Genomic DNA, 12727 nt, shown 5'->3' with positions numbered 1-12727 from the left:
TGTCGTATTTGTCACTCTTTAGCCTTTCTCTTCATGTCACATGAAAAGTTAATTGTTTTTGCATCTACAAACACAATATATATACTTTTCAAAATGTGAAATTGAGCCAAAAATCATCAATCATCTGCACTATGGCTTTCAATATCTCCCACACTATTTGTCTCAGTTGTTTCCATTGTATCTTCCAACCCATCATCAACTTCATCAAGACTCTTGTTTCCTGCTAAGAACTCTAGAGCTGTTACTACATCACTCATCAATGGCCTTGTACTAGCTTCCTCTTGCAGGCACATTGCTGCTACTGCAAGTGCTTGGTACAGACTCTTCATGGGGTACTTCCCTTCTAGCAACGGATCCGCCATTAACGCAAACTTTCTCCTGTCTTTAAACAGAGGTTGTGCCTGTATATAAACACAGAAAAATCAGTTTTAAGGTCTAGTGTTAGTAACTGAGAAAGTGGAACTGCTTGACGTTGCATATTAGAACTCATTGAAGCTCGATTCGCGTCATTATGCTCGATAAAAGGAATAAGGGAAGTTCCAATAGAAAAATATTGGAAGGGAAAAATAATGCGAAGCTAAACCTGTTGATTGTGTTGATAGGAACTGGGATGCTTAAACTACGTACCCAAAGAACTAGATTATGCTCTTCTGTTGGTCTTGAATTGTCGACGACTCTTCGTCCTGTGATTAACTCTAAGAACACGACTCCAAAGCTGTAGACATCGGATTTTGTTGTCAATTGACCTGTCAATGCGTATTCAGGAGAGCAATAGCCATAAGTTCCCATCACCCTGGTGGAGACATAAGTCTTATCACCAGTAGGACCAAGCTTTGCAAGACCGAAATCGGAGAGTTTTGGATTGAATTCCTCATCTAATAGTATGTTTGATGCTTTGAAGTCGCGGTATATAACTGGCGGGTTGGCTGTTTCATGCAAGTATTCCAGCCCTTTTGCTGCACCTGAAGCAATTTTCATCCTTGTATTCCAATCCAAAGGCTTTCTCCCTGGAGCTAAATCTGAATGAAGAAAATGGAACTCATCAAATTAAAAGAGATCCCAAAAGTGGTATCCCAGCTGTTGAGTTGTATGCATCATGTGAAACATATGGAGCCCACGAATTCACCATGATCACGTGCATCCAGCTCAGTTGCTGGGATCTTTATCATTTTGGAATCGCAGCAAGTAAAAAAAATGAAATAATTTACCGAGAAGATGATCCTCGAGTGAGCCGTTGGCCATGTACTCGTATGCTAATATCCTCTGATCACCATCCGCGCAATATCCAACCAAGTTGACAAGGTTAGGGTGGTGAAGAAGACTTAACATCATAACTTCCACAAGAAATTCTCTGTTTCCTTGAAATCCATTTCTGTCTAGCTGTTTAACTGCAATAACCTGAGTAAGGAGGGATGATGAATGAAAGTTAATTTTCCACAACCATTTCTGATAAGTGTTATGCATTCTACTTCTTAGCAAAATATAGAGAGTGTTATTTTCTTGCATGGTCCAAATGCCCTGTGGGCTTCGGCATCGTTCTCTCCTCACGGGTTTCGTCCCGTTTTACCTTTCGCCAGCGTGGAACGGATTGGGTTGGCGGTCTAAGTTTAGAGCTAACTCAACTTTTCGGTGACCATGTGGGTTGGCAATTCTCGGTTACCAAACAAAAAAATATAGAGATAGAGAGAGAAAATATAATAGTAGTACTTGATTTGTGACTTCAAGCTGCCCTTTGTAGACCCTCCCAAAACCACCTTCACCAAGCAGATTGTCATGGTTGAAGTTATTAGTTGAAACGCATAGCTCTCGGAATGTGAAAATATGAGCAGATATATTGCCTTTTCCAAGCTTTTTTATTTCATTGGCTATGTACTTTCGTCTGCTGCTATCTACAGATTAAAACATGCATGTTGAATTCGAGAGTAATGCGAAGATCTTCATCAATGAGAAAAGTGCTCAACAAAAATAACCGAACGATCATGAAAAATCTTGGTGATAATTATCAGATAAGATAAACATGCTCATGAAGAATATTGGTTTGAGTGGTGGAATATATGGTCAGATTGATGTAGTACTACTACTCTCTGTTCATTACAAGAATACATTCTAGTAAGATCGAAAAGTAACGAGCTCGGAATTACATGAAATTTAGTAGGGTGACTCGTTCAACGTGGTCGTGAAGACTAGTGATTTGTCACTAGCCCCACACTATTTTGATCAAATTACACTCTTTAGGCCTTTGAATTTGCATTTTACTATTTTTTGACCTTTTGGTAATTTTTGTAATTTTCTTTTTTTTAGTCTCCTTGTCTGCAAAATATTCAATTTTCAATTTATTTAGGGTTGTAATCTCCTAAGAAATCATTAATTCTACGATTTTATAAAAATATTTGAGATTGCTTCTTTCTCTGATGATTCCATTTTCGTGTTTTTTAGGCTTGAACATAAGCTTAGCTTTGGTATTCAATTTTGACTGCGTCACAAATTTCTTCACTTTCAAGAAAATGGATATCATGGTAGTAGAAGATCTCCAAATACAAAATATACAACCACCCATTCGGTAAAATGAAGTAAATGAATGTAAGAGAAACCATTGATATTGCATACTAATGTTAATAGAAATGAAAAAGAAAATGGTTAATCATTGAAAATTTGAAAGAGAGCATGAACAGAAAAAAACTTACCTGTTTTAAAGGAGATGTTGGCAAATGAGGCTAAAGTCTTGGTGTCATGGTATTCCTTGATGCTTTTCTTCAATGATTTCCTACTCTGTCTTTCCTGTGATATGCAACATGGGAAGCAGCTCATCATGCTCTCTCCCTCTGCACATCCCAGGCTTAACAACCATCAATCAGACTTCACTTAACCGCGCCACCAAGTGTTTTGATCCCGAAAACAAGATAACTGATTCAAATTCGATGTCAGAAGAGATGGATCTCGTCGAGCTACTGAAAAATCTTAGCCTTTTGAAAGAAACCAAGATGTTTCTTTTTCGCTCAGGAGATGCCATAATTTTTCCTCATTGTGTTTTTTCTTCATCTTTCTCCAAAGACACTAATTCTGGATAGGCAATAGACTTAGTCAAGTTTGCTAATTATAGGAACAAGCAGGTGGTCATCTTTGTTTAACGACCTCTCCCATTTTTAGCAAGCAAACTGAGATTTTCAGAATGTGATTTTTCTTCAAAGTTTCAAGAATAAGCACAATTTCCCACTTACTATGCCAAGGAGGGTTCTCTAGACATCATGATGTAGGACTACTCCCATGTTTATTACAAGAATACCGTCTAGTAGGATCAAAAATTCACGAGCTCGGAATTACGTGAAATTTGATAGGGTGACTCGATTCGACTTTCAGCAATCTATAAACACGTATAAAAATCCAAGAACAACTCATCGACATCGTACTAATTAGTCAATGAAGTTTACTATAGTGCCACATTGTGAATGACATTTGAAATCTTGCAAAGGAAGTAAAGGTCCATTTGACAATGAAGTTATCTTCCCGCATTGAGCTTTGACCCAAGTTTCAACTAATCCAAGGGATTACATGGTCTTCCACGTAACCCGAGGTTTACCAGTCAGTTGTATGGTGGAAAGCGGGATGGATTCCACGTTACCAATGAATTAAGCTTTTGATTTATCTTAATTGAGGTTCATTGAATTAATTTGAGATTTTAGTAAAGATGTTTATTAATTATAAACATGGCTATTTGTCTTTTCATTTTAAAATTTAAACCCGCGAGCTTTGCGCCTCTCCAGCCATTACTTGCGATGGAGTCCGCGAGAAGTTTCCTCTATCGATATTCACATGCATGCATGCGCCGTCAATTTATAGGGGAAAATTGACAGCGTGCGCCGTTTCAAATACCAATTCAATAAATGACCTTTTGTGGAGACTTTCAACAATCTGTCACTGCCTCAGTCTTCTTCTCACTCACCAATTCCTGATTTCCTTCCATCTAAAACAGTTCTCTATTTCATTCTCTATCCAAATTAGATTTCGTTTTGAGCGCCAAAGCTTGATCTTTGTCAATGGAGGAACCGGTGGAGTCGATTGTTAAAGAAAGAGAACGGATCATGAGCACAGGTGAGGGAAGTCCGATTTGGAGAAAAGCCCATTTTCTAAAACCCACCTTCAACTCCATTAAAGAACCTGTCTTTGAGCTCCCATTGGACTCTCTTTCGTCTTTGCACACCCCAACCGATCCAAAGACCTGGCCTTTCCGGGTTAAGTTTGTTGGGTGGAGAAATCCACAAGTTGGATGGAAAAATTGGGTTCAAAAAATGGCTTCTTTGCATCTTTCAACTTGGAAAAAAGCTGGTATTCATGAACCAATCATGAATTCCACACTAGAAATAAAAAGGAACGATCTTTTGATTTTTGGGTTGGTGGAGAAGTGGTCTAATGAGACCAAAACCTTCATATTTCCATGGGGGGAAGCGACGATCACGTTAGAGGATGTTACGGTTTCATGGGGCTACTCTATGTTGGGCTCCCCTGTGAATTCTTCTCTTGAAAGCAGAGAATTGGAGGAAATTGAAGAGAAGCTAGAAAATGCAAGAAAAGGCATTCTCAGGACAAAATCTAAGAAAGCCTGTCAAAGTTCATGGATGAACAAGTTCATGGAAGATGGTGGGATTGAATTTGAACATGAAGCATTTCTGGCTTTTTGGCTGTCAAGGTTTGTTTTCCCTACAACTTTTGATGTAATCAGTAGTATTGTATTCCCTATCGCTATTCGTCTAGCTAGAGGAACTAAAATCGCGCTTGCACCGGCTGTTCTAGCTGCTCTTTATAGAGATTTGGGTATATTGAAACACGGAATCAATGCTTCTGCCATGGGGAATAGTGAGAATGTGGATTATGCAGATGCAGTAACCCTGCGTGCATCTTTTCAATTAGTTCAGATATGGGCTTGGGAGAGATTTTTGCAATTGCAGCCTCGAAATCCGAATGCGATAAAAGATGGAGAGTCGAGGCTGGCTCGGTGGCAGAACTTGAAGTTCAAAGTTGAGAATGTGAGGCTGGTTTTAGACTCAGCTAGAGAAGCTTTCGATTGGCGTCCGTATTCCAAGTTTGTGGAGAATTGGGATTCCTGTTTCGCCAAGTTGTATGGAGAAAACGGACTGTGGTTATCAGTTGGTTTATGTTTGGATGAAGAGTTGGAATCATTTGCTAAATGCTTGATGGTGTCTGAGCTTATTGGACTTAACTGTGTGGAATGGTACTACCCTAATCGCGTTGCAATGCAGTTTGGATTCGACCAAGATATTCCAGGATATCCTCCAGTTACTCAGAATGCTGGTGGCAGACCGTTTAACGAGCTGAAAATGTACATTCCACCTGGTTCTTTTCAGGGAAGTGTCACTGTTCGTTACTTGAAGTGGTGGGAGCGATCAATGAATCGTTCGAAAGGTCGTCATACCAGTAATTCCAATGACGTTCAGGTGAAGAGATCCTCAAAGGGTTTGAAAAGAACAAAGGAATGTAATGTATCTGAGGGGAGTTTGAAAAGAATGAAGGTTGCTATTGCTTTCCCTCAAGAAAACTCTGATGAATCAGTGAATAGTTTGGAAGATCTGTGGACCCTTGATGAAATTTTCAAGCTCAGTTCCGAGCAAGAAAACTCTGATGAATCAGTGAATAGTTTGGAAGATGTGCGAACTCTTAGTGAAACTTTCAAGCTCAGTTCCAAGCAAGACGATCTTGAAAATGGTCAGGAATTGTCCGACAGTTTGGCAATGCAGAAGGAATTAAATAACTCTCCTTTTCCTCCTGGTTTTCCTCCAAAACATAATGCAATGGAAGCTAGTAATCAAGAGAAAATGAGGAAACTGAAGGATCTCAACAATTCTCCTTTTCCTCCTGGGTTTCCTCCAAAACCTATTGCAATGGAAGAGAGTATTCCTATCAGAGAAGAGGAATTGACTTTTCCAGAAGAGTTCAAGTCCAGTGGCGACCGAGTTGGCCTTGACATTGGTCAGGACAGAGACGGTGCACGGACAGGAGGTGAGTCTCGAAGCCTTTCATCTAAAAATGATGGAGGTGACTGGACCTTCCAATCCGATCCGAAGTGTTTAGAGCTTGAACTTCGTGTTGAGAGGCTGCAGAGAATCATGTCTCGCCTAAAACCAGCAATGTTGGCAAGACATAGCTGCTCTCACCCTTGACATGACTTTTGCTTATACAGAAAAAAGGGATCCATTAAACAACAATTATCTGATGGATCCTTGATTCTGTTTTTGTTCGATTGGATTTCAACGTTACACACGCAGGTTTATTTCTTCAATTTTTTCTCCTAGTAGAACTTTGAGTAACTATGGATATAGCAAACTGTATAGTGGATTTCATGTCGTATCTTCTATGAAATGGCATCTCTGTTGTTTCAGGTCGTGTTTATCTCTGTTGTTTCATGTCGTATCTTCTGACTCCAACTCATATGCTATATAGCTATGAGATCCATCTCACCCTCATTTCCCAACAAACCACACATGCCAGAAAGATAATAACCGAGGATTGTAGTGTTTAAAAAGAAGAAGGATATTGGTCAATTTTCTGGATATGTCTACTTATACCAACCATTGAATAAAAAATGTAAATAAAAGAAATGTTTTAATATTTTTTGAGGCAATTAAATTATTAAAAATTTACCTCTTTATTTATTTATTTTGAAAGAAAAGATGAAATATATTAGTGAGAACAAATGTTAGAGACATATTGAGAACAAATGTTATATGGGGTTTGAAGTTAACTCCATATAACTTGGCTCAAATATCATCCAAAATAAAGTTATAGACAGCTAAACATGAGTCTACTTGTTTGAAGTGTATACACAATCTTAATGGCATATCCCTCTTACTAATGGTGGGTAAAATTATGATTAGCTGCAAGTTGAATTTCAAACCAGAAAGCTAAAGCTTCGATAGTCATTAATCCCCTCAAGAAAAGATCTTGCATATAACTCGAGACACGTATATTACCAAATGATCGCGAATAATAGAACCAACCCAGCTCAGGACTCACAAATGCGTCATGATCCATTGACATTTATTTTGATCACATCTATAGGAGGACATTACCATTTTATTTATAAAAAATAAAAAAAAGGGTAAATCACCTCTTCATCTATTCCATAAAAAATTAAAAACATACTTGTTAAAAAAATCTAATTTCAAAGAATGCAAGAAGACAGGCTGTGACCAATAAATTTATCACAGTCAAACCTGCGAGGTCAGAAGCTGACATGGCAAGATCTGATAGGCCAAAACGACGAGAACCATGTCATAACTCCTACTACTAAATGACAAATGAACCCCTCACCTTGTAGCCATGTTTTCCAGCCGCAACCCGCAAACATTGCAGGGTATAAATGTCAAAGGAATGAAACTGCAAATAAGCCGTTGAAAGAAAGAGAACCAAAAATGAAGTTTTCATGATACAAATTACAAAGCCAAGGAGGAGGACTAGGGAGGCTTCGTTGATCGAAAATGATAGCGTGGTTGAAGCAGCTAAAAATTTCATTCGGTGCTTCGTTTTTGTGGCTTATCTGTTTGATTTATTTCACACAGGTTTGTTTCAATCATTCTCTCTGTTGATTCGTTTATCTATTTCTGTGTATTTATTGCCTAACGGGTTTTCGTTTCCCTTGTTTTGAATTCTGGGTTATGGATAAATTTGTGAATTCGTTGATTTGGGCTTCTGGGTTTTTGAGGATTTTGTTTGTTTTGTATGGTTTTTGTGTGATTTGTTAGATGTTTGTGTTGGCCCGTAGCGATCTCCTTTTTTGCACATTTAATGGTGCGACTCTTGTAGATGAATGCTAAAGTTATACATTTATTGTATTGTATGGGATAGGTTTAATTTACTTCCATTCTGTGATTTTTTTTTTTATTCTTGAAGTTGGGTGTACAATGGAAGTTCAAAATGTTGTAGAGTAGATTGCGGATTGAAGGGAATTTTTTTCATCATTAGGATTATTTGTCATGGATGTTTGATAAATCTTGATGATAAGGCCGATACTTTTGATGATTGTGGGTGATCATTGTTACGACTTAAAGAAATGTGATCTCCATAAGCTGATATGGGATGATCTGTAATCGGTATATTGACAAGGCTTACTTCTGTTTGTTATTGATTTTAGTTGGGAGTTGGGACAAGGGTACGATTTCCATGGCTGCTGAAATAGAGGTCTCAAGAGTGACAGTTTCTCCGTAGAAAATCGTGATCTTGTTGTGAATTAGTTTTGAAAACTTTGGACATATTTTTCCTCAATATGCTGAAATCTGAAATGGAGGAGAAAATGGTGAATAATGTGCTTGCTGTGAGAACTATTTTTCTGACATTTATGTTCAGCCCTTGAGGCCAGTACCACTAGATTGTGCTTATGATTTTTGCATTTTTGGTTTGTATTGAACAGAAGAGTTTTTTGGTTTCTATGAAACAAAAAATGAAACTAGCAGTAGATGCCCTTTGGAATTATATCCTATTTCTCTTGATTGTTTATTGATAAATTGTTTTTGACGTTAGCAACTTCTAAAAGCGCAGCAAAGACATCTAATTATTTGCTGCTATGGAGGAGGCATTTTTTCCTTTTTGTCTTTTCAACTTATGTTAAAATATGCCACTCATTTTTCTTATATATATATAGGGTTTTAGATCCTTCGTATGGAATGCAGTTTCCTACCTGCTCAAAGACAAGCTTAAGTTGTCCCCATCAGCTTCCCAGTTTATAGTTTCAATAGCGTTTTTTCCTTGGAGCATCAAGCCATTGTATGGGTAAGAGCCTTTTCTTACGCCATTTTTGTTTGGCAGAAACAGAGAAACACACACGAGAAACTGCTGTCTAACTGGGATAAAAACACATGATAAACGTTTGTCTATATGAATAGGCTTCATCAGATGTTACATAGATTCATTTCAAATTGCTATAATATAAAAGAAAGACAAATAATTTTTCCCTACAATAGCCAACAAAAGAAACTGCAGTTGAGCATGGAATTTAATTGAGATTATGTTTACTTATGCAAGCCATACCGAGAGAGCTTCTATCTACTATTTGAATATCTTTTTTCCACAACATTTTAATTAAAAATATTATGACATGCAGGATTTTGTCCGACTGTATCCCAATAAAAGGAAGAAAAAGGATCCCATACTTAGTAATTGCAACTGTTCTCTCGCTTGTACCATGGCTTATTCTTGGTTTAAATGCATCCTTAATGAGTTCCACCTGGCCCCTGATGATTTTCTTGACAGCCCAAAACTTGGGTTCTGCCATGGCAGATGTTGTTGTTGATGCAATGATTGCAGAGGCAGTAAGATTCGAGCGGTAGGTGCACAAGTCTATTCCTTTTTAATTAATATCTACGCAAAATATTACATGTTTACTGTTACAGAAAGTTATGTTGCCAACATGACTATAAGCAATTGGCACGAACCCTCCATTAATTATTTGAACTTGTTAATTGCCTTATATTGAGAACCATGATGGCATGGTTAGCTTAGCTAAGAGGATGCATCTCTACCAGAAACCTGCTTTGGACACATGGTTTCCACCTTTCCATGAATAAGAAAGGTTATGGTTTTTGTTACCTTTTCTTTTCTCCCTTGGCTTGTCTTAGTAGCCTCTTCGATTGCTGTCGGAAATTGGAATGGCTCATTTTTTGCTTGATTAAGTTTGTGGTTTTGTTCATGTTCTGACAGTACAATTGCTTATGGTTACCACTATTCAGGGCCTCATTTGCTGGAGACCTCCAATCTATATCTTGGTTGGCTATGGCTTTTGGCGGAATATGTGGGAATCTGTTAGGAGGATATGCATTGACCCACATGCAGATAGATGCAATTTTTCTTCTGTTCACAGTGCTTCCAACAATACAGTTATTTTCATGTTGTTTGGTTGCGGAGAATTCTGTCGAAAGTAAGGTTTTGCCAGAGATTTCTAATTCAAGCAGCATCCATATGGTGAATGGGAGTAGTCATTTGGATGAAGATAATGTCTTAGCGAAGAAGTCGGGTATCAGTACTTCAAGGAGAAAGAAGGGCCAAAAGAACAGCAAGAAGAGGCTAGCCGTCAGTAGTAAATCCCAGGTTCCAGTAAAGACTGAGCTCTTGTCAGTACATTGGTTTCACTCTATAAAAGCAGCCACCTACAGCCTGATACGTGCATTCAGGCAGCCAATCATTTTGAGGTAATGGATCATGGCACTTAGGGTACCACTGCTCAGAGTAGCAGATATTGTGATGTCATGGGCATTCACTCAGTGCTGATCTAGTTAATGGATGACTACTATATACTTGTTTTACAAATTTCTTCTTGATAAATTACTTATCCTTCTAATCAAGTTTACTTTTGATGTTATTTTTCTCCTGGAAAGGCCAGACCAATGGCTTGGTTTTTCATAGCACATGTCACTGTTCCAAACCTCTCGAGTGTCATGTTCTATTACCAGACAGAGTACTTGAACTTGGATGCATCTTTTCTGGGAACAGCACGTGTTGTTGGATGGGTCGGCCTCATGCTTGGAACCTTTACATACAATCGGTTCTTAAAAACCATGAAGTTACGAACAATACTAATGTAAGTACAACAATCACAGGCTTTTTCTTTGGCCTTATTTTTGGGCATCAATTTAGTCAGCTGATACTGGTTTTGGTTACACTGAATGAAATAATGCAGGTGGGCTCATATTGGTTTGTCTTGCTTGACTTTCCTCGACATAGTTCTAGTTTCTCGAATGAACGTTGCCTTTGGGATATCGGATAGCACGATGGTGCTATGTGGTTCTGCGCTCATTGATGCTATCAATCAATTCAAGTAGGTCTATTTTCTGCTTAGTGTTCTAAAATTTATTTATGAGCAGCATCACCAGATAACTGACCAGTTTGAGACTTTCAAAAAACTGAAGAAGTCACCTAATTTTCTCTCTTGCACTCAATTATGTGCCATTTTTAATGCAGGTTCATGCCATTCCTGATCTTATCCGGACAGTTATGTCCACCGGGAATCGAAGGAACTCTCTTCGCACTTTTTATGTCGATAAACAACTTTGGATCTACATTGGGGTCATTCGTTGGTGCTGGGTTGGCATCAATTCTGAATCTTTCTTCAGGATCTTTTGACAATCTCCTTTTCGGCATCGCCATTCAAATCCTCTGCACTTTCTTTCCAATTGCTTTTCTGTTTCTGATACCGAAAGATGCGACGGGGATATCAGCATAGTTAGCAACTGATTTCTTACAATACAAAGCAAGATAGCTCAGAAATTACTACAACTATGAACAGCTGGTTTTTTCTTCTTCAGCTGTTAAGATTTGGAGATGTAGACAATACAAACACAAAGTACTAGCTAGCTGCACAGAAATTAAAAAAAAGAAATCCCTTCAGAAGAGATTGACTCTGGTGATATTCCCATGTTTTATGGGTTGGTAGCATACTTTTGATGAATTATAAAGACTTCAGTGGCAATCCTTTATGTTGCTGATATATTTTTGCTTAAACAGTGACAAACTACTCTGACGTAGTTACTCTATCCTCCTATTACAGGTGCTTTTGTTGTGTAATGACTTGAGATTCATTGTATTGATTGTCATAATATGATTCTGGGAGGTGTATGAGATTGTCATAGCTAAAGAGAAGCTTATGAAAGTTGTGTTTATACTTGATATTATTGTATTTGTGATAGTACGTATCTTCACACTAGTAACACTTTATCCACTGTGGTCAGTCTATACTAGCACGCACGACTTTATCTTTCACATACTCATCACCAGTCCATACTAATTTGAGTGGAAAAGCTTGTTACTAGTTAGGAAATTGGACTTATTATGTTTTGTATTTTACTTTTTCTCTTGAATGATGTGAGATTTACAGCACTAAGTCCCCTTGCCTAGTATCACCAAGCTTGACACAAACGGGCGGGCTATTACAAATGGTATCATAACTAAGGCCCTAGAATTTAAGGTGTAAGCCCCCACAAACCTCTGTAGTGCAAGCTTCGTGGTGCTGGGTAAGCTTCAACCAGAGTGATTTTATTCGATTGTTAATTGCATAATTAGTTTCTTTTTTTATTTATTTATTTTTAAAAAAATGGTAAAGACAAAGCCGTGATTGGAGTTGAGGCCTTGTGAGGGCCATTTGAAATACAAAAATATTTTCTTTAAAAAAAGAAAAAGAAAAAGACAAATCATGTGAGACCCATACCGACAAAGTTACTTTAGTCTCGTACTTTCATTATGTGTCCTCAAAATAATATTATCCATTGCACATTATTAAAAGCATGGGCGTTCTGGTCATGACCAACTCACTTTAGTCACATTATGTGTTCTAAATAAAAAAATCTGCCTCAAATAAATCATTTAAAAAAAAAAGGGAGAATGACTCAGAAAACATTTACTTTGAACATTCAAGAGAGATCTAAACTCGAGTCATCAGATTCATGAGTATAGAAGTTTCTCACCTGACGATAAAAAAAATTGAGTCAAAACTCAATTCGTTTGTGATCATAATAGTATTATCCAAATAATTACTTTAAATAAAATTTTGGAGTGATCTTGACCGCCAAAGTCCAGTTATGTATGCTCATCAACAAAATGTGACAAAAATTGGAGGCACACAGATTTAGAAAACTTGGCAGGCTACAAGACAATATGTGATGATGTAGATAGTAGATTTTGTTTTTGGCCAGTGGACACAAGTTAGTGGACATAGATGCTGTCATCAATC

At 37.8% G+C, this 12727-nt stretch overlaps 3 protein-coding genes across 3 annotated transcripts; 2 read left to right on the top strand and 1 right to left on the bottom strand.

Moving 5' to 3' along the window:
* Nucleotides 1–116: 116 nt before the first annotated feature.
* On the bottom strand, nt 117–2808 carry LOC119987755 (probable serine/threonine-protein kinase PBL23). Its single transcript, XM_038832675.1, has 5 exons — nt 2685–2808; nt 1708–1889; nt 1209–1398; nt 628–1019; nt 117–401 (listed from the first exon to the last, which is right to left on the bottom strand). The coding sequence occupies exons 1-5, from the start codon at nt 2806–2808 to the stop codon at nt 117–119; spliced, it is 1173 nt and encodes a 390-aa protein (XP_038688603.1).
* Nucleotides 2809–3931: 1123 nt separating this feature from the next.
* LOC119990232 lies at nt 3932–6359 on the top strand. The gene has a single exon (XM_038836126.1). The coding sequence runs from the start codon at nt 4035–4037 to the stop codon at nt 6171–6173; it is 2139 nt and encodes a 712-aa protein (XP_038692054.1). The 5' UTR covers nt 3932–4034; the 3' UTR covers nt 6174–6359.
* A 1038-nt stretch (nt 6360–7397) lies between these two features.
* Nucleotides 7398–11616, top strand: LOC119990233 (probable folate-biopterin transporter 4). The gene is made up of 7 exons (XM_038836128.1): nt 7398–7571; nt 8651–8778; nt 9110–9331; nt 9735–10193; nt 10385–10582; nt 10682–10819; nt 10963–11616. The coding sequence occupies exons 1-7, from the start codon at nt 7491–7493 to the stop codon at nt 11222–11224; spliced, it is 1488 nt and encodes a 495-aa protein (XP_038692056.1). The 5' UTR covers nt 7398–7490; the 3' UTR covers nt 11225–11616.
* The last annotated feature ends 1111 nt before the right edge of the window (nt 11617–12727 follow it).

This window comes from Tripterygium wilfordii, chromosome 21 (assembly GCF_013401445.1).
Source record: "Tripterygium wilfordii isolate XIE 37 chromosome 21, ASM1340144v1, whole genome shotgun sequence".
Classification (NCBI taxonomy): domain Eukaryota; kingdom Viridiplantae; phylum Streptophyta; class Magnoliopsida; order Celastrales; family Celastraceae; genus Tripterygium; species Tripterygium wilfordii.
This window is presented reverse-complemented; position numbering and strand designations above follow the sequence as displayed.

Excerpts from the sequence above, each read along its gene's own strand:
- LOC119990232 (XM_038836126.1), top strand. The coding sequence starts at position 4,035 with ATGGAGGAACCGGTGGAGTCGATTGTTAAAGAAAGAGAACGGATCATG.
- LOC119990233 (XM_038836128.1), top strand. The coding sequence starts at position 7,491 with ATGATAGCGTGGTTGAAGCAGCTAAAAATTTCATTCGGTGCTTCGTTT. Across the intron at positions 8,779-9,109 it reads AGCATCAAGCCATTGTATGG|GATTTTGTCCGACTGTATCC; the intron begins GTAAGAGCCTTT and ends TATGACATGCAG. Across the intron at positions 10,194-10,384 it reads AGGCAGCCAATCATTTTGAG|ACCAATGGCTTGGTTTTTCA; the intron begins GTAATGGATCAT and ends TGGAAAGGCCAG.
- LOC119987755 (XM_038832675.1), bottom strand. The coding sequence starts at position 2,808 with ATGAGCTGCTTCCCATGTTGCATATCACAGGAAAGACAGAGTAGGAAA. Across the intron at positions 1,020-1,208 it reads ACTCGAGGATCATCTTCTCG|ATTTAGCTCCAGGGAGAAAG; the intron begins GTAAATTATTTC and ends TTCTTCATTCAG. Across the intron at positions 402-627 it reads AGCATAATCTAGTTCTTTGG|GCACAACCTCTGTTTAAAGA; the intron begins GTACGTAGTTTA and ends GTTTATATACAG.